Raw genomic sequence first — 21,608 nt, forward strand, 5'->3', positions numbered from 1 at the left:
AGCAACTGTTTTATAATTTTTTTCATAATTTTTAACGAAAAATGTAGTATTTTGTACAACTTCCGTTTTTATTTCTTTTAACACAAAATTTACACAGAACAAAAACGTTATTTGATTAGCTTATGCAAAAAGATCAATGATAATATATTTAACATTTTCGTCATATAACATTATGCTAAGAGTGTATTAAATCTCATGATATTATGTAAAACTTTTAAAAATAGTCTTTTATAATATTTTTTTTATAATATTAAAACAAGTTGCTCAATAGTTAACTTAAGCAAATTATTAAAGTTAAGCCTAACTATTTGTAAAATACTCTTATAACTTTAGCTTGAAATTAAATTATTTGGTTTTTTAAAAACCAAAAATTTGAGCTAAACTAAAATGGCTAGTATTAAAATTTTTTGTTTAAAAATTTTGTAAATCTAAACCCTTACTTAAAACTGTTCTAATAATTTAACTTGAAAAAAAAAGTTTTTGCTTGTACTGCATCAACTAAGTTAATCTAAAACGGAGGGCTATCAACAAAATTCATGTTGGCTAAATGTGCTACTGTACAAATAAAAGCTAAACTAATCTGACTATGAGTTTGTATAAACTGTAGATTGGTGATTCATAGCTAACGCGTACACGAAATTTCAACACGTTTAAAACACGGGATTTAAACGCTTTTTAAACAAGTAAAAATTAAGAAATTTAATCTAATTACTTTGTTCTTATAAAAATCAATTTACTCAGTAAATACACACGAATTCATAAACTTATAAATTGTAAGTTTAAAAAAGATAGGATAACGATATAAAGAAGTATTCTTTTAAAAGTTAAAAAGCTTTAAACTGCATCTTTAAAAGTCTAAAAATAGATATATTTCAAAGTCAGATCTGTTGCCTTCAGCTTCCATGCCTCGAAGGCTTTCTTCATACATTCCAACCTCATTGGAAAGCTTCGCGCGCGATCGTGTTTCTTGCTTTAAGCCTTATATGCCTTTCGGCCACACTCGAGTGAATGATACGATACAAATTTTTATTGAAATTATAACTTATACTTTTATTTTTACTAGTTGAATGCCTTGAATCAATTTTGATTGAAAAGTTGAGAAAAATAAATTTTCTTGCAAGTTACATATGGGTTAAGCATTGGAAGTGAGTATTTAGTAGTGAATTAGTCGAAAAATTTAAAATAATAGTAAAATTTAGATTAAAGTTTTTATGCTAAAACTAATTAACTACTTTAATTTTAAAAAAAGTTTTGAATAAATAGCTGAGAGTATCGCACACCGCGCGCAGAGCTTGCTTTTGTGCTAGCCGAATAAAGCAAATAAATAATATTATAAAAAAAAAAATACAAAAAATTAGAAGTTTTTAATTTTTGTACTAATTTTCAAATACTCTTAAAAATTTAAGAAGAAGCAAAAAAAATATATCTTATCAGTAAACTTTAAAACAAATGTAAACGAATGTATCTCAACGAGTTCATTACAAGCAGGACAAATAACAAAAAAAAACGAAAAAGTTTGACAAGGAACATTCTAAGAAGAAAACCATTCATTCGTGAACACCTTCTGAGTAATCATAGTTGTGCAGGAAATTAGATCAGATTCAAAATTTTATCTAGAGTGTGAAAAATATGCCGCTATTACAACCGCTATTCAGAAGAACTCGCAAAGAGAAAATTTTATTTATGCGATATTTGTATAATTGAATTTTGTATTTATACTGTGGTTTTACTTGTGTTGTTTATGGGAATGGGTAAGAGTAACACGGTGCGTCACTTTGGCACGGTGTGTCACTTAAGCGTAGTTTGTGAAATTAAGGTTTTAATAAACTATTACCCTAAAGAAAAACAATTAAAATGTTTCACCGCAAAGCAGACTTTTAAGTTAGTGGTAATAATGACTGATATTAAAAAAAAAAGTTTAGCTTTTAATAAAAATTATTTTTTAATTAATAAAAATTTTTACAAACACTTTGTTTTCCTTTTGTTGTTTATATTGTTACGTATATAATATTTTACTGTTTGTTTAACCTGTTAATAATTTAGTTTGCATTAAAATGTTTGTAAAACAACAAACCATAAATAAAAAACAACTCATGGTTTCTATTATGCATACAAACTTTTACTATTTCTAAAAATACAAGATAAAGGTTATAACTTTACAAACCAAAGTTTTTTTTTAACTCTACTATAAATTTTTTGTATTTAAAGTAACTTAATGCACTTGACTTTTAGTAATTTTCTGTTCACTTTTCTCACTTTTTTAATTAAAGTTGTTAAAGCGTGCAGTGCAATGTTGTCTTTGAAAACTTTTTTTTTGATGATGAACAAAAAAAAATTATAATTCATATTTTTTAAAATAATTTCTTATGTCTTTACTCGTACAATTTGTAACAAGTTGAACTATCATTTTACAACTAGTACCGAATTTTAGGATTAAATTTGATATTGAAAAAACTAATACTTCAACTACAAAAAGTATATTTTAGTTTAAAATTATCAACAATTATTTCACAAAATTTTACATGCATTCATTATATATTGCTGATTATTTGTTTTCTATACGTAACAAAATACCCGACAAAACTTAACATTTAATACTTTTAAAAATATTTTTAAATAAGTTTTCAAAAAATATTATAAGTTTGATTTCTGTAAGTAAGCATGAAAAACTTATCCCTTTGAATTTTTTTTATCATTGTTGATATATTTAAGAGACGGGAACAGTAAGTAATATAATTTAATATTATTAGAAACTTTATATTTTGATTTAAATGTTTAGTGTTATTTCAGCATAAGTGTATAATAAAACTTAAATTTTACTTTTTAATAGATAATCTACGCTTTTCAGTTATAATAAAGTTTTTTGGTTAAAAAGTAAAACACAAAAAAAATAACACTAAAAAAACACTAAAATAATCGTCATAAAACATGTATACGCGTAGTAGCTTAACCGGATACACCTTTTCTGCATTTCTTTTGTTTTTTATTTTCAAGTTTAGCTGCTCACAGCTAACAGAACAAGTTTATTTCCTTCAACAGTGCTTGATTAGCAAACACTTGTATATTTTAACTAATTAAGAGAAATAGCTGATACCAAATACCTTCGATAATTTTAGTTTAATACATACTCTTTTGAGGCAAAAAAAAGAACTTCAGAATCATTTTCATTGTTTACGTTTAAATACTAAAATCTAAAGTTAATGTTTCTTTTGAATAAATTTATACATTTATACAAGTAGAAACAATCGAAATAATAGAAATATAATTGTAAGTATTGTATATTTGTAAAAATGTTAAGCATAATCAATTGTTATTAACTAAATCAAGAAACTTAATTATTTTATAATTAAGTTTTTTCTAGTACTCCGACTTTACAAGACTGATTCAATAAGCTTATAAAGTATACTGTGTTATACAAAAACTTATATTTTTGTTTTAAAGTGGTATTCAGATAAACCTCGATTCGAGCAGCGAAATATATGTTTGATAATACGATATGAATATAGTCAAAACATTTAAGTATTTTGCATATATCTAAAACTTAAATAAAACTACTATAGAGTTACATTTGTTACTTTATTATTTATAAAGTTATCAAATTAATAATCTTCACAGACTATTTAAGTTTAGCACATATTGTACATAAATACAGCAAATGATTGTTCAATGTTTTTACAAACTTAACAAAACTTTACAAAGACTATTTAGTCGTAACAAATTTAAACTATACTACACATAACTTTTTTTCATTTTCTGCAAAAAATATTTGTTTGTTTTTTTAACGGCTTTGTATAACTGATTAGTAGTAAGTACCAGTAGACGTTTTAAAGAAAAGGAAGCAAGTATCTTGTTGTTATTGTGTGAAATAAAAGAAAAAATACTAAAGTTAATATATCATCACGTCTTTTGAAAATACTGTCGTTACGTGCTTACAATAAATGACCCCCCCCCCCTTAATTACAAAAATTAATTTTAGTGTTTTGATTGAACAACAGTATTAACTGTAAGTTTTGTTATTAAGTTCACTAAATATTATCTTAATTTGCTGAACTCAAAAAAATTGAAAAATGTAAAACTATAATTGCAGCAATTCTCAAAGTGGAATGAGCACAACTCTTTTTTTTTCTTTTTTTTTTTGCATCTTTAGTCATAAAAGTTTTCAAACATCATTATAGTAAATAAAAAGAAAAAGCTCAAAGTTTTCATGACCCTTTTAGAATAAATAATCATCATATGTAAAAACTAAATACTTGAACTTTATTTAGCATCGACTTTGAATTTATTATGTAATACTACTGCATAACTTCATAATACAAAATAAAGTATCAAAAAACTATAAGTTTAATATAGCAAGTTTTTACTGATACCTGATCTTACAGCAAACATTACAACTAAAAGAAAATGACACAAAGTTAAATAACAATTTACTTGGTTACTTGCAAGTTTTACTTTTAAACAACATTGTAAGAAAAGTGCCTTCAAAATTTCTTTATTGGTTCGTAAGACTAATATTCGTTCATTTGGTGTTTTATTCGTGATGAAACGCCAGCCGTTTAAAAAAGTAATTTTAAGCTTACTGTAAGTTTACTTAAACAACACAATTAGTAATCGAATATATTTTATAGACGCTTTTATGTTTTTTTTTTTTATAGATAAACTTTATATATTGCATTTTATTGTTTTGATGAACATTTAAAGTTCGTTACCAAGTTGTGTAATGCAAGCTATACCCACGATAGGCCAAAATAAAAAAAACACGTTATTATTACTTTTATGAAATTAGTGTTTGACTTATCTTTTTCTTATTTCAAAATTCTAATGAACTTTGGTAAGCTTTTTGAAATTAGAAGAACAAAGTAAATGTTTGTTATTTTAAAAACTGACGATTAAATTTTGATACTAAATCTGTCATCACGTTATTTCGTAACAATAAACTTTGGTGTGATTATTGTGTTTATAAAAAAATATCTTAGATTAGCTTTAGTTGTAAAATTTAGTTTAGTTTTATATATTTTTTTACTTTAGCAGTGTTAAGCATTTTATTTTTTACTTTAAGTAATATATAATTGTTTTTTTGTAGGTTTGGTCATCAAGAGAACATTTTTTGCAAAATTTTTGATCAAAATAAAAGCAATGTTACTACTCACATTACTCACTACTCAAATTAAACTTATACTTGTAGTTTTTATCCTATTTAGAACATGTTACTAGTATTACAATAGTAAATATACACGGTGTTAGTCTGTGTGTATAAAATTTATTTTATTGGCACTGAAAAGTTTGTAGCTTAAAAAAACACTTTAAATGCCGTTTGGTTGTCAATTTCTATCAGAAAAAGTTAGGCGCAGCATATATTAATAATTCCTAACACGAATGTTAAAATGAATGAATGTTAAATATAGTTTGTGTTTTCCAACAACAGTTTGTATTTTTTGCAGTCTAGTGTGCAAACAACTTAGTTTTTATTAATTAGTTGTGCGCAGTTTTTAAGCTGCTGTTTAAATTTTAAATCTCGTTTACATTGAGTAATAGAAATAATTTTTGTGGTTCTATAAAAAAAACAAAGTAAAGCATTAGCTTATAGTAGTGATTTAAAAAATTTAAACGTACAATATCTTGAAAGTACATATAAAAGGTTTATAAACTTAACCAAAAACTGAAGATTTTTATCAGTTTATATTAAAATCACAAATTTAGAAAGTTTGGAAGGTTTATTTATTAGTTTTGTAAACTGATTAATGTAGAGTATAATTAAGGATTTCCTAAAGTGAGCAATATGACCGCCTTAAAGGGCATTAAAAAATTTAGGGGGCCATAAGGAGCAAAGAAGCCAAAATGGGTGCTATGAGTAGCTAAGGATCCACAGGCATTGGGATACAATTTTAAACTTATACTAGATATTCTGGAATTGATGGTAAAAGAGCAAAAAAGAGTTCAGGTTTTTTTAAAGAAAGTTTTAAAAGAAATCTAATCAGAGGAGGCCATAGCTTTTTTTTACAGTGGGCCTTAAAAAAGTTGGGAAAACTGCTTCAAATTTTAGTTTAGTATAAAGATTTTTTAATATTTAACCGAAAATAGTTACCATCTCTCAGGTTTACAATCATTGTTCAATTAAAATTCGCGAGCCAAAAAATTTTAAACAATGAGATTTATATAATAGAAAACTTTATAAACATCGTGTTTTTAGTATTCCTATTATTGTCAATTTTTGTAATTTTTTGCTTTTTAAGTTCTGTTTTATGTAAAGTTTGTACAGTTACAAATGTTTTCATTCTATTAATTCTATCTTAAAAGTAGCTTATAATCTTGAAAGTATAACTTAATCTTATTTTTATATTTGAGTCCTTATTCCTTTACACAGATTTTTACATTTGAGTCTATGTAATGTAACTATTTTCATTTTGATATTTAAAAATCCTTATACTAAACTAAAAATAATACTACACCTTTATCAGTTTTTAGCAACTTTATTATGACGATGTGCGCAACGAAATTAATTAAAAAACTTTCAAAAGTTTCAAAATGAGTGATTTATATTTGTATTTTATAAGTAACAATTGTAAAATTTGTTTTATTTTTAAAATGTTTTTTTTTTCCTTTGTTTCAAGACTTAAAACTCCCAATGAAAACAAATCGACAGTTCAGACCTTTCTTGATTTGTGGAATAGTTACAACTTTTGTGATACTACTGTTGCAAACAGAGCTAGACTGCACAAAGCCTTTTACTTTACTAAAAGAATACTATTTCAACGTAAGTTAAAGTTTAATATTAAAATAAAGACATTAACATAAGTAAACGTTTTTTGTTACTGAAAATAAGTCTTATGTTGCACATTATAAATGTTAGGTATTTTTTGAATATTTTACAGAATGATTCTTCAACTTCTTTAATAGCTGTAATATTAAAAACAACAACAACAACAAAAGCAATAACAACATCACAAAACAAGTTATTTGAAAACAAAACTAAAACGATTTCAGCACATAAACCGGTTATTTTAAAACTTTATTTAGTTTTTAGTTATATTAAAACACTTTTATGTACTTTTTAACGTAGTTGTCATTGTGACAATGAATACATCGCACTACGTTGTCAGAGCATTACATCTCGGACTAAAACTAACAATTTGGGTTTTTAAATACTTATATATGAAATTATAGCAACACTGATTTTCACTATGATTTATTACTCTGTTCGTTAGAAAGTAGCTTTTTGGTTTTTATTACACAAATTACTTTGAATAAAGAAACAAGAACTTGAGAAGCTGACAAAAACATAAAAGTAAAATCTCTCATCACACCTTTTTATAACAAGTTATTGTTATTTTGTAAGCAAACATCATTTACAGCAGATAAACATTTTAACATTTGTATCTAACGATTTATGGGTTTATATTGTTTTTTTAATAAAGTAACCGTTATAAGATTAGTTTTTTATACATAATAAGTGTTTCAAAATTTTGATCTAAGTTTCGTTTAACAAACAAACTTTGTCTTTGCGTATTCACGCTGGTAAAAGTTCACGCCTTTTAGTGACAATAAAGTTTTGTTGTTCTATGAGTAAACTGTTTTTACAAAAAAGAAATCAATACAAACTAGATTTAGTATATAGTTTACTGTGTTTTTCGGTTGGTTTTAGTTGAACAAAACCGTTTTCAGTTTAAGAAACGAGTATTTTATAGAAAGTTTTTTTAATTGATAGATTTGGTATTTATTTTAGTTATTGTCATCTCAGCTACACGCTTAGTAGATAAAGTTTATTTTAAGTATTAATCATACTTATTATTAAACATAACTGTTAAATTTTTATTCTTATTTTTTCAAATGAGTAGCATTTTTTAGTAGTTGTTTTTTTTTAGTTAGTTATTAACATAATTAGTCGGTAATAAAAAGAAAAACATGACGTTTATAATTTTGATTAAGTGTAACAGATTTTTCTATTTTATTCTAAGCCAGTGTATTTTTAAAGAAGAAAAAAAGAATAAGCTTTTTGTAAAGCAGTATACTTCATACAGTTTAGTTTGTTAAATACGTAGTGTTTTAGCTTGTTCAAATATAGATTTTTTTTAAAGGCGAGAAACTTATAGTTTAAAATTTAACTAATTTTGAAACTTTGCAATTTTAGTAAATAGTATTCTTGAATACACTGATATAAATATCGTAAAAAACGTAAAATGGTGCATTACCGATTCGAAAAAAGTACATGTTTAAACATTTGTGTCTGTCCTAACCAGTAAACTTTAATAATTGTAGTTTGATTAAGTGAAGTATGAAAAAAAGTTTTGTATTAAAAAAAAAAACGATTTTTGAAACATAAAATGTAAAAATAAACAACTTAGTTAAAGTCTATTAAGTAAATTAAGATAAGTTGTTTCACTTCTTTATTTACTTAGATTTTTATTTACGTTGTAAATTAATAAAAACTTAATGTGTTGCAAGAAGTTACGGTATTTTATACTAGTTTTTATTGTTTTCACATAAGTATTTGTTTAAGTATAAACATAAAGTAAAAACTTATTTTAAAATAAGTCAGAGTAAACATGTAATGACCAAACAAAAAAAATTCTTTACAAAAAATAGATATTTTAGTAAACAATAAAGAAAATCTAAATAGTTAATTGTTAATTACTAAGAAAACTTATATTATTTTTAATTAAACTGCATTATCGCTGTCATACGCTATACGAAGGTTATCAAAAACAATTTACTATCAATATAACTTTTTTCGACTCATTGAACTGTTCTAAGAAAACAAGAAAACTTTAATATTGCAAACTAAAATGTTTTATTCAATTTGTTCGTAAAAATTGGATAAATATAAACTTTAAGCAAAAATTTTTAGCTGTTAGCTTTTCTATGTTTAATCATGAATCATACAAGTTCAATTTTTTAGCTTTAAAAACAGTTTACAATTTTTGTTGAATGGATGAGGTAATTACAAAACTAAATCGAATTTTATAAAACTTAAAAGAGTTTAAACAGTTTTTTTTTCTAATTTTTGAAGTGTACATTTTTTTTGGTAAAACAAAGCGTTTTTAAGGAAATTGGTTTAGCTGTTTGTTTAGCTTGCTTTAAAAAATTAAGCAACTTGTTCGAAAAAAAAAAAAGAATTATTTTTTTCTTTAATTAATTTATTAATAAAGAACACTAAAATAGTAAAATAACATAACTGTGAATCATTTGACAGTTTAAAATGTTTTGAACTTTTTTTTCTGTATAGTTTTATATGCACCTAAAGCTTTTTATTAACTACTATTGTGCATAGGTGCATACTGTCAGAAATGCTGCTTTCAAGTGCTATAGCATTTTTACTAATTAAAACAAATTTTTTAGGTATAAAATGAAAGCTTTCACACTTTTTTACACAAATTCAAAAATGCTACTAGAGCTCAAACAAGGCTTTCCAATGAAACGATTAATCAAACTAGTGTCCAAAGCTTTCGTCGTTTACTGAATTTTTCAATGGTTCAAACGGCATAAGTTTTACAAATTGTATAACTGTTTATAATAATAAACAACTGGATTTTTTTTTGACTCGGACTAAAACTTAATTTAATTCAACATTTATTACAAAAATTATTAATTTTTTACTAAACGCTTTCAAGGGTACAGAAATAATTAAATAAAACAATTAATTCATAAAATTTAAAAAATTTTTTTATTCAATTACAACCCTATTTAGTTTCTAACATGACTTAAATTTTCGTGACCGTTTAATTAAAGCAACGTGAAAATAACTGTTAGGTAGCTCAACTTAGCACAATAAAATGCAAACAAAAACCCTAAAATTCTTTGTAATTCAATACGCAAACTTTATTTACTTTTTATTTTGTGTTGCGGTATCCATTGTTACTGTTTGTCACAAATTGCAATGTGCAAGTCCGTTGGTCAAATGTTTACTGATTGTTGTTTTCCGATGGTATTGAAGAAAAAAGTAATACTCGGTTAAATGTATAAAGTCAGAGCATGCACTTACTAAATTAGACGGCAGTTGTTTAAAAATAAAGAATGAGTTATATAATCAAATTAGGTGCATTTAGTTTATGATTGTAAAGACAAGTCTCACAGTTTATAACTGAACTGCAGTATCTTAGTCAAACACCATTAGTTTGTTGTTGAAAAAGTTTGTTAATCAGATAACGTTTTTGAACTTAAAGTACTGTTCTAAAACAATTAAAATAAAAGCTTTGTTTAAATTCTTTTAAGCCTACATAGGGTTCAAGTAAATATAAACTTTATTTGGTTTGTAGTTGCTTTGTAGTTGTGCTACATAAAGTAAAACGTTTTAGAGTTTGAGTTTTTAGTTCAGGATTTTTTTGTTGAAAGGATGTACAAAATAAACAAAAGCATAAAATATGCAAGTTTTTAACTAAAAATATATAGAAGTAATTATTTAGATAGTTCAATTTAGTTAAAAAATTTATTCTTTGACTTTTTTTTAGATAACATACTTAAATCTAAAAGTACAATCATGTAGAGATGATTTAGTTGTATTAGTACGCAAATAGATGCTGTGAAACCAAAAAAGTTAATGATGTTGAACAAACTATTTTATCAATAAATAGTTAAGGTTTTTAGGTTAAAAATTAAGTTTTTCTCAGTATTTAACCTTATCTAAAAAATTATAACGTTTTATTTGCTTTTAAACATTCGCATAGTTATACAAAAACAAAGAACTAAGTAAAACAAAAACTTCGAACTATGTCAATTTTTTAATTTAAATTTATAAGTGCTTTGTATAAATAATAATCATGCTATAAGAATAGTTTTAAAACTGTCATTCGATATTTTTGTTATAGCTTCGTACTTTAATTGATTGTTTTGTGTTTTAAAAACTTGCTTTTAGTCGTTATATAAAAGTGTTTGTACAATAAAATCACAAAAATCATTAAACAAAAGTTATAACTAGCCTTCATAATTTTTTAAAGATATTTAAATTGCCTTCTATAGTAAGATATATTTAGATTTTGGTTAGATTACTAGTTTAGGTTTTTTAATCTTAGCAAACCTTAACAAAGTTTACAAAAAATAATTGTAGTTTAGGAGTTAAAAGTATTATGTATATTTTAAAAACTTAAATTATCGCTTAAATCAAGTTTTTCCTTTAAAACAATTAAAACTGTTACTATTGAATAGATATTAATTGTTATTCCAGTGACTAGTTATAGGTTTGTAATAAAAAAAAAACTATTTTAGTTTTAACAATCATTGATAATAAATCTTAATAAGCAAAATTTTGAATTTAATATTTAACGCATATAGAAGTAATTTCCAAAGAAGTATAAAAAATTCTTATTAGTGCTTGGTTTTAATAAACTTTATTTTTTTTCTAGTTTAGGTGTATAAAAAGAAAGACTTTAAAAAAAAAAAACATGAAAAGAATTCATAAAAATAGATTATTTTTAGCAATCTCAGTAATAGCAACTTTTGGATTATGTTTATTGTTCAGTAACCGTTCAAGTGAAATATTTTATTTTGTTAATAACCTCTACTTTGATGTTAGTTGGAGCAATTGTTTAGTATAATAATTATTTTATAGATCGTAGCAAAAGTTCTCGACATAATGATAAGGATATTTATATAGAATATTTGAATAAGGTTTTATTCAACTGATGGTCTTGTTTGATTTAGTTCAAACGAGTGAAACATTGTTTTGTAATAAAATTTCAAAGTTTGAATCGCAACAAAGATTTAACTAATGGTTGTTTAAAAACTGCATTTATAGATGTTATGCTTTTTAAAACAACGCTAAGATTAGAAACAAAACACTTGTAAACTTGTGATACAAACAGTTTTTCATAAAATTTTCAAATAAATGTTTTTAAAGGTAAATATTGAAAAATAGGCTGTATTTTCTTACATCTAAAACATAAACATTTTTAACAGGATGGTTTCGTTTTAAACGGAGATGAGACTGTGAGTTTACTGTTTTATGATTAAAAGTTTTGCATGACGTTGATCTTCAAAAACAAATACTATTTAAATTAACTAAAGTAAATCAATCTAAAAATTTTATTGCAGAAAATTAACAAAATTCAATTGTTTTAGGCAATTATGCGCAAAGTCTGAACATAATCTTTGTATAAATTTAATACTTATTGGAATAATTACGTTTAACAACATGTAAATTGTAAAGTTTGATTAATCCTGTAAAAAAAAAACTATAATGAAACAAAATCATATTATTATAATGAATATTACTACTTAAAAATGAGCAATTTTTTATCATTATATAAAAAGATTATTTTTAGTAGAAAGCAAAATAGACAAAGTGTAAACAAAATTATCATTAAGTAATTGAAAAATGACTAATAATTATTTCATATTAAAATGTTTTTATTTCAATGTTTTTAATAAGTTTTAAATTCTATATATACTTATAGTTACCATTTATAATTTTAGTTACAGTAATAAGATAAAAACAAACTTTTAGTACTTAAAATTTTCAAAATAATTGCAGATAATACTTTATTGGTATCGTCCTTGGGGAAGTCCGGTTCGTAGGAAATTGGGGTCAGAATGCGGTAGTTGCGTGGTAACAGACAACAGAAGGAGGGTTTGTTGTTGTTTTTTTTTTTTTCATTCATTTATTTTTTTTTAAACTAAAACTATTGTCAAAAACTAAAAAATATATAGGAACAAATTTAATTAACATTTTTGAGTTTAAGTAAATTACGTTTTGATTTGAAAAGTGTTTGTTTTAAACTAATGTCATTTATAAATAATGATGAAACCATGTCACTGAAACTAAATAAAAATAGTTTTTTTAATTGTACTTTTGTAGATTGAAGAGGAAGGCACTAAAGCTGTAATATTTCATTACCAGGAACTGAACAAAAACGATCTACCCAAAACAAAAAGGTAAATTGAACTGAAATTACATAAAATAATAGTCAGAGTTATAAATAAAAATTTTAGATCTACAAAAGAATTTTTAGGAACTCATTTTATAAAAGTGTTTTAAAAACTGTATATATGGTAAAAGCATCGCAGTTTTTTAAATATATGAGTACTTTTTACAAAGAAGCATATGAAAATATTTTGTTGTAATCAAAACATATTATATAATTACTATGTCACAGTTTAATCTTTAATTTTGAATATCAATTTATACGGATACAATTATTTAATAAAAGTTATGAAGTTTTCAGCTTACTTTTAATAAACCTTCTTGATTTGTAGTAATAATTTTTATGAAGAAAAAAAACCTTGACCAATAAGGCAGCTCTAGTTATATTTTATTAGTATTAAACAGTAACAATGTTACTTAATAACAGAATACTACTTGTACTTGTGGTTAGAAGTTTAATTGTTTGAAGAATTTTTCTTTATTTTTACCTTTATAATTTTATTTGCTTAAACTTAATTAGTTTGCTAGTAAATTCGTTGTTTAAATTTTTTTTTCCTAGTAATATCCATGTAAAGTATGTAAGTATTCTTTTATTTCAGTGAGAACAATTTAACAATTGCTCACTTTTTATAACAAAACAGGCGCTCAGACCAGTACTACGCATTTCATTCGATGGAGAGTCCGGCTTATGTGAAATCAGAAAAAGGGAGTTTGAAGAATTATGACGAATATTTCAACTTGACCATGACAGTAAGGTGTGAATTTTTTTTAAGTAGCAGAAAATAAACTTTCTGGATACGTTTACTTAAACCTAGTAGAACAAAAAAAAAGTTGAACTTAGGAAATAAACAAAGTTATTGAAATTGTGCAAATAAACCACATTATTTTTATTTAATTTTGTTTTATTGTATTATTTTTTGGATAATATCTCTAAAACATTTTAAGGAATATAATTTATTGTGTTTAAATTGGTCTTAACGTAATACTTAATTTTTCAGAAGGGACGGAGATGTATTTTATCCTTACAGCACTATGTACAAAACCGCTTTAGAAGTGAAAAAGAAAAACACAAGTTTACAAGAATTGATGAAAAATAAGAAACATTTAGTCACTTGGTTTGCGACTAACTGTGGCTATACAGTGGGTGCCAAGAATAGATTTAATCTCGTGCAAGAGTTGGTTGATATGGGGCTAGATGTAGATCGTAGGTTATTTGAACACAATTATTTTATTTTATTGTAAAATTTACAAAATTAGTTATTTTTAAACGCCCAATAAATAATCCTAAAATTACAATAAGTTGTTTAATAAGAACTTGTTTTAGTAAAATTCTAAGTAAAAATTTGTTTTTATTTAATTGTTTAAATTCTTTTTCCATGACTGTTACATATTTTTCTCATTTTTAAATTTTTATTTAAGCACTGACAAAGTCTTTTACCGAAACATAGTTTGCATAATCAAGTCTTTAAAGAATAAGTACAAATTGATTTCAGTAGTTATGGCAGTAAAATATTAAACTAGTAAAGTAAACAATTATTACAAAAAAATTTAAAACTAGTGAAAAGATTGTTTTGCAACTTTGCTACTACATTAATAAGTAGGTCGTTTTAGTGTTTCAAGTTTTAAGGGGAAACTGTTTTCCGGGGGCACCAGTCGTAAGCAACCGGCTACAATACATGGGAAAAATAATGCTGAATTTTATATCAAAGCACAAGTTCTACCTTTCATTTGAAAACAGTCACATGTGCAAGGACTACATTACTGAAAAGCTGCACAAAAACGCTTTCTTAAGCGGGGCTGTCCCTATTGTTTACGGTGCAAGAAAAGTAATTTTTGTTATTTGAGTCTTTCACAAAATAAAATTAAAACAAGGCACAGTTTTAAATAAATACTAACTAATTTTAATACTTATACAAATGTAATAAATTATAAATACAAAATATTTTTAATAACATAAATCCATACCACACAAAAAAGTATACTTGTGCAGCTGATAAACGCTTACCAACTTATGCTGAAATTTTGCCAAGTTCTTAAGTAATATAAACATTTAGCAAGACTACGAAGCGGTGATTCCTAAGAAAAGCGCCATTTTTGTCGACAATTACGCCGACCTGGGACAATTGATCGACCACATCAAGTACCTGGACAAAAACGACACTGCCTACATGGAGTACTTGGCGTGGAGACTGGACGACCCGGAGAAATTCTATGGATACAACATGGCAACGGGGGCCTGCGAACTTTGCTTGAAGTTGACAAAGTTGTCAGGTAAAACGGGATATAAGTTTGCAAACGGAAGAAGGGAATTTCCGAAAAGTAAAATTTTTAACTCGCTTGATAAATGGTTTTACAATGAAGAAGATAAAGAGTGTATTTTGTGATCTTCCTTTTAAAAAAAATTTCAAATGAACGTAAAACTAATAGTTGTTTTGTATAATTAATCTATTTTAGTTGGTAGTTTAATAAAATTAAACTTTATTGCCAAAAGTTTTTACACAATATTTTTCGTAGACATTTTTATTTTAGTGTTTACTGTTTTACAACTAATAATTAAATAGTTTTTATTACTTTAAACGTATTTTATTGCAATGACTATAATTTGTTTGTGCCAAGAAGTTTAAAAGTATTTTTCTATTTTAAACTTCGTATAAAAAGAAATTTATGAATGAATTTACCAAATTAAGTGTAAACTCAAAAACAGTTTTCTATGGTTTTCGTTAGATTTTAAAATGAAAGTTTATGACTAAACAAATGTCAAGGTGTATACTTCTTCTTACACTTTGTTTTTAAGCTATGGTAAAATATATCTTTTGGTAAAATAACCTAAAAAATTTATTTTGTAAGCTATACTTTTTATTTTTTACATTTATATTCATCAAACTATGCAACAAGTTGTACCTAATTCTTTTCAATTTTATTTTATAACCTAAGTTTTAACTTTGATATTTTTTTGCTGTTTATGTAAACACTGTATTATAGGTTTGAAATTCACTAGCAATTTGTTTTTGTCCAGTTAACTTAACTTGAAAAAACAAACTAAAAACGGTACACACATTATTTTTAGATTTTTTTTACAATTGTGGTTTAAATTATTTGTCGTTATAAAATACTTTAAAACAATTTACACAACCTTATCATCCTTCAATCATTATCTTTATGCTAAGAAGTTAAAAGTTATTCATACATGAGTGAAGTATTTTAAAATGATGAAATTATAATGGTTTTCTTCAAACTTTAAAATTTAAACAATGCGTATAAATGCTACAAACTATACTCTGTAGTTTTTCTGAAAATTTTATAATGAAAAAACTATGTCTAGTAATTTATAATATTTGTGCTTAACTGTTTTATATAAAACTGTTCAAACGTAGCTGGTAAATGGTTTTGCATGAAAATTTGATAAAAATTAACTAGAAATGAAATGTTTTCATTATTGTTTTTCTTGTTTGTAAGGTTTTTTAAGTGAACAACAAAAGTATAGTTATCATGTTTTGCTATACAAAAAATGAACTTAGAAATTTTAAAACAAAGAAAGATAATTTAAAAGTTGATATAATAAAAGTAGTTTTTTGGTATTTTAAATTGAAAACCAACAAAGTTAACTATAAAACTTAAGTAATTTTTTTTTTAATTAATGTTTATTAAAAATTTTACTATTTTCCGAAAACAAGAGTTGAATTTGAAAATTAACTTATAAAAAGTGTTGTATTAACATATTTATATCAACTTATGAATCAAAATTTTAGTTTTTTGTTATAGATAATATGTTTATTCTACGATTCGATATTCATTTAAAATTCTAAACGTGTTATTTTAAACGTTACATCACCTTAATTTTAATATCACCTTATTTAGTATTATTATCATTACAGTATTACAAAAACTTAAAAAAATAATCTTAAACTAGAATTATAGTGGCTACTTAAAACTAGTATGAGATGTTTTCGTAGTTGCACATCAAACATTAGCCTGCACACATTGAATTAGTAGACTGTCTCGGAATCTGTTGTTGATGGTCGTACGATGCCAGAGCATAGAGTAATTGATGTTTTAAATTTTCTTTTATACTGATTATATATTTTGTAAATTCTAAATGCATATTAAATTTCTCTTTGTTTCTTTTAAAAATTAATATTTTTGAAACGAACTTAGAATAAGTTTTTATTTTAATTAACAATCGTAACTTGTTTTCAATGTTCTAGCTTAGTTCAGCTAGTGGTATTTACATATAATTTTAAATACAATTTAAGGGTTTTATTAATTCTTATGCTATATTAAAATTTACTATTTTAAAACGAACTTAGAAATAGTTTTTAAATTAATTAAAACACGTAACTTCTTTTCAGTTTTCTAGCTTAGTTCGGCTAATGGTATTTACATATGATTTAAACAGTTTAAGGGTTTTATTAATTCTAATACTATATTGTATTTTCCAAAAACAAGACTAAAAACAAGCTTTTTTTTTGTAAAAATAGTTTTTCAGCTTAAAAATAAAAAATTTTAGATGAATTTTACTTGATATTTAGTAGGGATAAGCCAACTGGTCAGGCCTAATTCAGTCCTTAAAGCTGCAGCTAGCAATTTATATCTAGCGCAAAACATGCTCTTTTTGAACAGAAAATAAGTTTAGTAAAAAATAGTGTTTATTTTGATAATTAACTACTACTAGTAATTTTTTATTCCTTATTTATCACATTTTGATATAAACTAGTTATTCTCAATAATTACTACAGTTTTTTTAATAACTGCGATCCACGGAAGACATTTTGTTTAAAGTGTTCCCCGTAACCAAGTTTTTATATAAAAGTTAAATTTATACACAAAACAATTTAAACGTTAAAAACTGAAAGGTATTAAATAAATGTTTCTTTGCTTTCGCAGATTTTCAAAAAAAAAAAAAAAAAGTTTGAAAAACTTGCGAATTTGTATATATCTAAACAGTCAAAACTTTATTGTCTATTTGTTTAAAAAAGTAGCAAGTTGTTAGCATTGCTTTCTAAAATTGAAATATTAATATAGTTTAATTTTTGACAGTTTTTATTTTTGCTTAAGTTCGATTTTTTTTGAACCTAAATAAACTTATTCAGAAGATTTAATATAAATCATTTCATAAAATTGTTATTCAATATTTATTTTAACAATTTATTACTAACAAAACAATGTTTTACTCCTATAATTGGATATAGGAGATCCTCAGCTGTTGTCAACAAATCTGAAAAAATATTTGGACCAAAATAAATGGAAGTAAAATAAAATTTAAAGCTAATGGTTTATCAACAAAAATAAAACTTAAAGATCCTAAAATTTAGTAAAAATTTAATTGTTATGTTACGCTATGGTTTACCAATTGTACATCTGTCTAAAATAATAAAAAGCTAGATTTTGCTTAATTTAATTTAAAATATTTTACAAAAAACACTAGTTTTTTTACTAAGTTTTCAAGAGTTCAGAACAAATAGAATAAAACAATTAACTCATAAATTTATTTTTTTTTCAATTTCAAGTACAACCCTGTTTAATTTTTAAGATGACTTAAATTTTTGTGACCGTTTAAAACAACCTAAAAATAAATATTAGGTTGCTTTACTTAATACAATAAAATACAAACAAAAATGATAATAAAAATTTTGGTGTGTACTTTCTTTTTCCTCGTACATTAACTTTTTTGATAGTATCTTTTAAATAATTTTCGAAGTGTTTTTACATCTGTTTTTAGGGTAGTTAAAATTATAATTGATACAGTTCGTATTATAGTTGAGTTTCTTCTGTAGGCTGCAGCTGTTTAAGAATGAGTTTTGTAAGACATCCAAGAAAAAAAGTCGGCCTGAAAAATCACTTCTTATACCATAGTTTCAGTATGGACTTTTATTAGATGGACCTATGATATTTCGTTGGAGATATACGGACCTGTTAAATCACACAACTACGCGCTGAAATTTTCATTATTGGATGGTTTTGTCCAACTATATTATCATTTATTTATTGTTTAAACTAAGCTACTTATATAAAACTATCGTTTAAATAATAAATGCGATGTTACAAAATGAACATCTAAAAAATTTTGTTTTTGCACAAGTTTGATTTAGATTCAGAAATATTCAAAATTTTAATGTCTTTATAAAATTTTGTACATAAAAAAAATATATTATATTTTTATGTTTCATTACTTACTATTCATAAACAGTTATGTTGTAATATATGTAATTTAAAAATACTTTAATAATCAATAAACATGCATACTAAACAAGTTTCGATTCAAAACAATCTAAATCAACAGAATAATGTTCAAAACTATTAAAATTTAAGCTGTTTTATTTTGTTTGTTAGCTAAAAGCATAAATTTACGGAAAAAAATTACTAGCTATATTTTAACAAATCCAACATTGCATGATAGCAGTAAATACATTTTTAAAACATTTAAGTTGAAAATATTTTCATTTATAATCAAAATTCATTTTATCTCGTTATGTCGATTCGCTTAAAATCGTAAGCAAGGCAGAAAACTCAACCAAAACTAAAAGTAATTGCATTGCAAATAATGTTGCAAAATATGTTGCATCATTTAGTTGCAAATTATGTTACAAATTTTGTAATGCGTGCTGAAGTCATTGAAACTTAGCAGCAAACTGTAAAACCTATCACTTTTATTTAAATTAGCTTACTTTGTTATTAATACTTCTGTCTATTTTCTCCAATTGTCGTAATATTTTCAGTCTCGCAAAAGGCTCTCTAAAATAAACAACTAGTAAACAAGTGAAAAAGCAAACAGTTTAATCGTGAGAATTAAAAGAAAGACCTATCGAAGCTAAAAAAAATTATTTAAAATAAGCTGTGTCTAAAAATAATGAAAAACTAGCGAAACTGTAATTCGATTATTTTACTTAAAATTGTCTAGTTATATTTAAACAACAAGACAAAATAGATAATCATTCAATTTAGGTTAATTTTTTTTTTTAACTTTGGTTAAAAAGGTTAAAAAAATATCATTTATATTACAATATTTAACTGTAAAACTCCATCATTTATGAGTTTCTGGTGTAGGCTGCAGCTTTTTAAGGATAGGTCTGGTAAGACATCCAGGTAAAATGTTGTAATGAAATAAACAGTTACGAAAACTATGTTGCTGAATTTTACAAAGATTTTAAAGTCGGCCTTAAAGATCGCTTCTTATACCGTAGTCTCAGTATGGACCTTTATTCGATGGACCTATGATATTTCGTTAATGATATACAGACTTATTAAATCACACAACTCTGCACTGAAGTTGTCATTATTTGATGTTTTTGTCCAACTATATTAATATTTATTTATTGTTTAAAATTAAGCTACTTATATAAATCTATCGTTTAAATAATGAATGTGATGTTACAAAATAAATATCTAAACAATATTTTTTCGCACAAAGTTGTTTTAGATTAATGAATATTCAAAATTTTAACTTCTATATAAGTTTTTTTCGAAAAAAAAAAATCTTATATATTTATGTTTCATTACTTTCATTGGACAACTTTGTTTGAGCTCTAGTAGCATTTTTGAATTTGTGTAAAAAAGTCTAGGAGCTTTCATTTTGTAACTAAAAATTTTGATTTAATTAGTAAAAATGCTATAGTACTTTAAAGCAGTATTTCTGACAGTATGCACCTGTGCACAGTAGTAGTTAAGAATAAGTTTCAGGTGCATATAAAACTATATAGGAAAAAAAAATTCAAAACATTTTAAACTGCCAAATGATTCACAGTTATGTTATTTTACTATTTCGATGTTTTTTCTCTAATAAATTAATTTCTTCAGAAGTCTTACTTTTTTTTTTCGAACAAGGTGTTTAAAATTAAGCTACTTATATAAATCTATCGTTTAAATAATAAATGTGATGTTACAAAATAAACATCTAAATAATTTTTTTCTGACAAAGTTGTTTTAGATTAATGAATATTCAAAATTTTAATGTATTTATAAATATTTTTACATAAAATAAAATATATTATATTTTTATGTTTATTACTTAATATTCATAAACAGTTATATTTTAATATATGTAATTTTATGATGTTTTACTAATCAATAAACATGCATACTAAACAAGTTTTGATTCAAAACAAATCTAAATCGACAAAATAATATTCAAAACTATCAAAATTTAAGCAGTTTTTTTTTTTTTTTGTTAGCAAAAAGCATGAATTTATTAAAACAAATTACTAATTAAACTTCTACAAATCCAACGTTGCATGATAGCAATACATTTTTAAAACAATTTAGTTGAAAATATTTTCATTTATAATCAAATTCTATCTCGTTATGTCGATTCGCTTAAAATCGTAAGTTAGGCAGAAAGTTCAACCAAAACTAAAAGTAATTGCGTTGCAAATAATGTTGCAAAATATGTTGCAAAATATATTGCATCATTTAGTTGCAAATTATGTTCCAAATTTTATGATGCGTGCTGACGTCATTGAAACTTAACAGCAAACTGTAAAATCTATCAATTGTATTTAAATTAGCTAACTTTGTTATTAATACTTCTGTCTATTTTCTCCAATTGTCGTAATATTTTCAGTCTCGCAAAAGGCTCTCTAAAATAAACAACTAGTAAAAAAGTAAAAAAGCAAATAGTTTAATCGTCAGAATTAAAAGAAAGACCCATCAAAGCTGAAAAAATAAATTACTTAAAGTAAGCTGTGTCTAAAAATAATGAAAAACTAGCTAAACTCTAATTCGATTATTATACTTAAAAATTTTCTAGTTATATTTGAACAAT

General features: G+C 24.4%; 1 protein-coding gene across 1 annotated transcript; it reads left to right on the forward strand.

The window, feature by feature from the left end:
* The first annotated feature begins 7,071 nt into the window (after positions 1–7,071).
* On the forward strand, positions 7,072–15,234 carry LOC145839142 (alpha-(1,3)-fucosyltransferase fut-5-like). Its single transcript, XM_082946752.1, has 8 exons — positions 7,072–7,131; positions 11,887–11,916; positions 12,461–12,556; positions 12,785–12,861; positions 13,492–13,605; positions 13,849–14,058; positions 14,478–14,676; positions 14,905–15,234. Exons 1-8 carry the CDS (start codon positions 7,072–7,074, stop codon positions 15,232–15,234), a joined length of 1,116 nt encoding a protein of 371 aa, XP_082802878.1.
* The last annotated feature ends 6,374 nt before the right edge of the window (positions 15,235–21,608 follow it).

Source organism: Thalia democratica, chromosome 6 (genome assembly GCF_965202585.1).
Source record: "Thalia democratica chromosome 6, ktThaDemo2.hap1.1, whole genome shotgun sequence".
Lineage (NCBI taxonomy): Eukaryota > Metazoa > Chordata > Thaliacea > Salpida > Salpidae > Thalia > Thalia democratica.

Bases quoted from the DNA above. Each gene is read 5' to 3' on its own strand.
- LOC145839142 (XM_082946752.1), top strand. From the start codon at position 7,072: ATGAATACATCGCACTACGTTGTCAGAGCATTACATCTCGGACTAAAA. The intron at 12,557-12,784 runs GTTTGTTGTTGT...GTACTTTTGTAG, and splicing joins TAACAGACAACAGAAGGAGG to ATTGAAGAGGAAGGCACTAA. The intron at 12,862-13,491 runs GTAAATTGAACT...ATAACAAAACAG, and splicing joins GATCTACCCAAAACAAAAAG to GCGCTCAGACCAGTACTACG.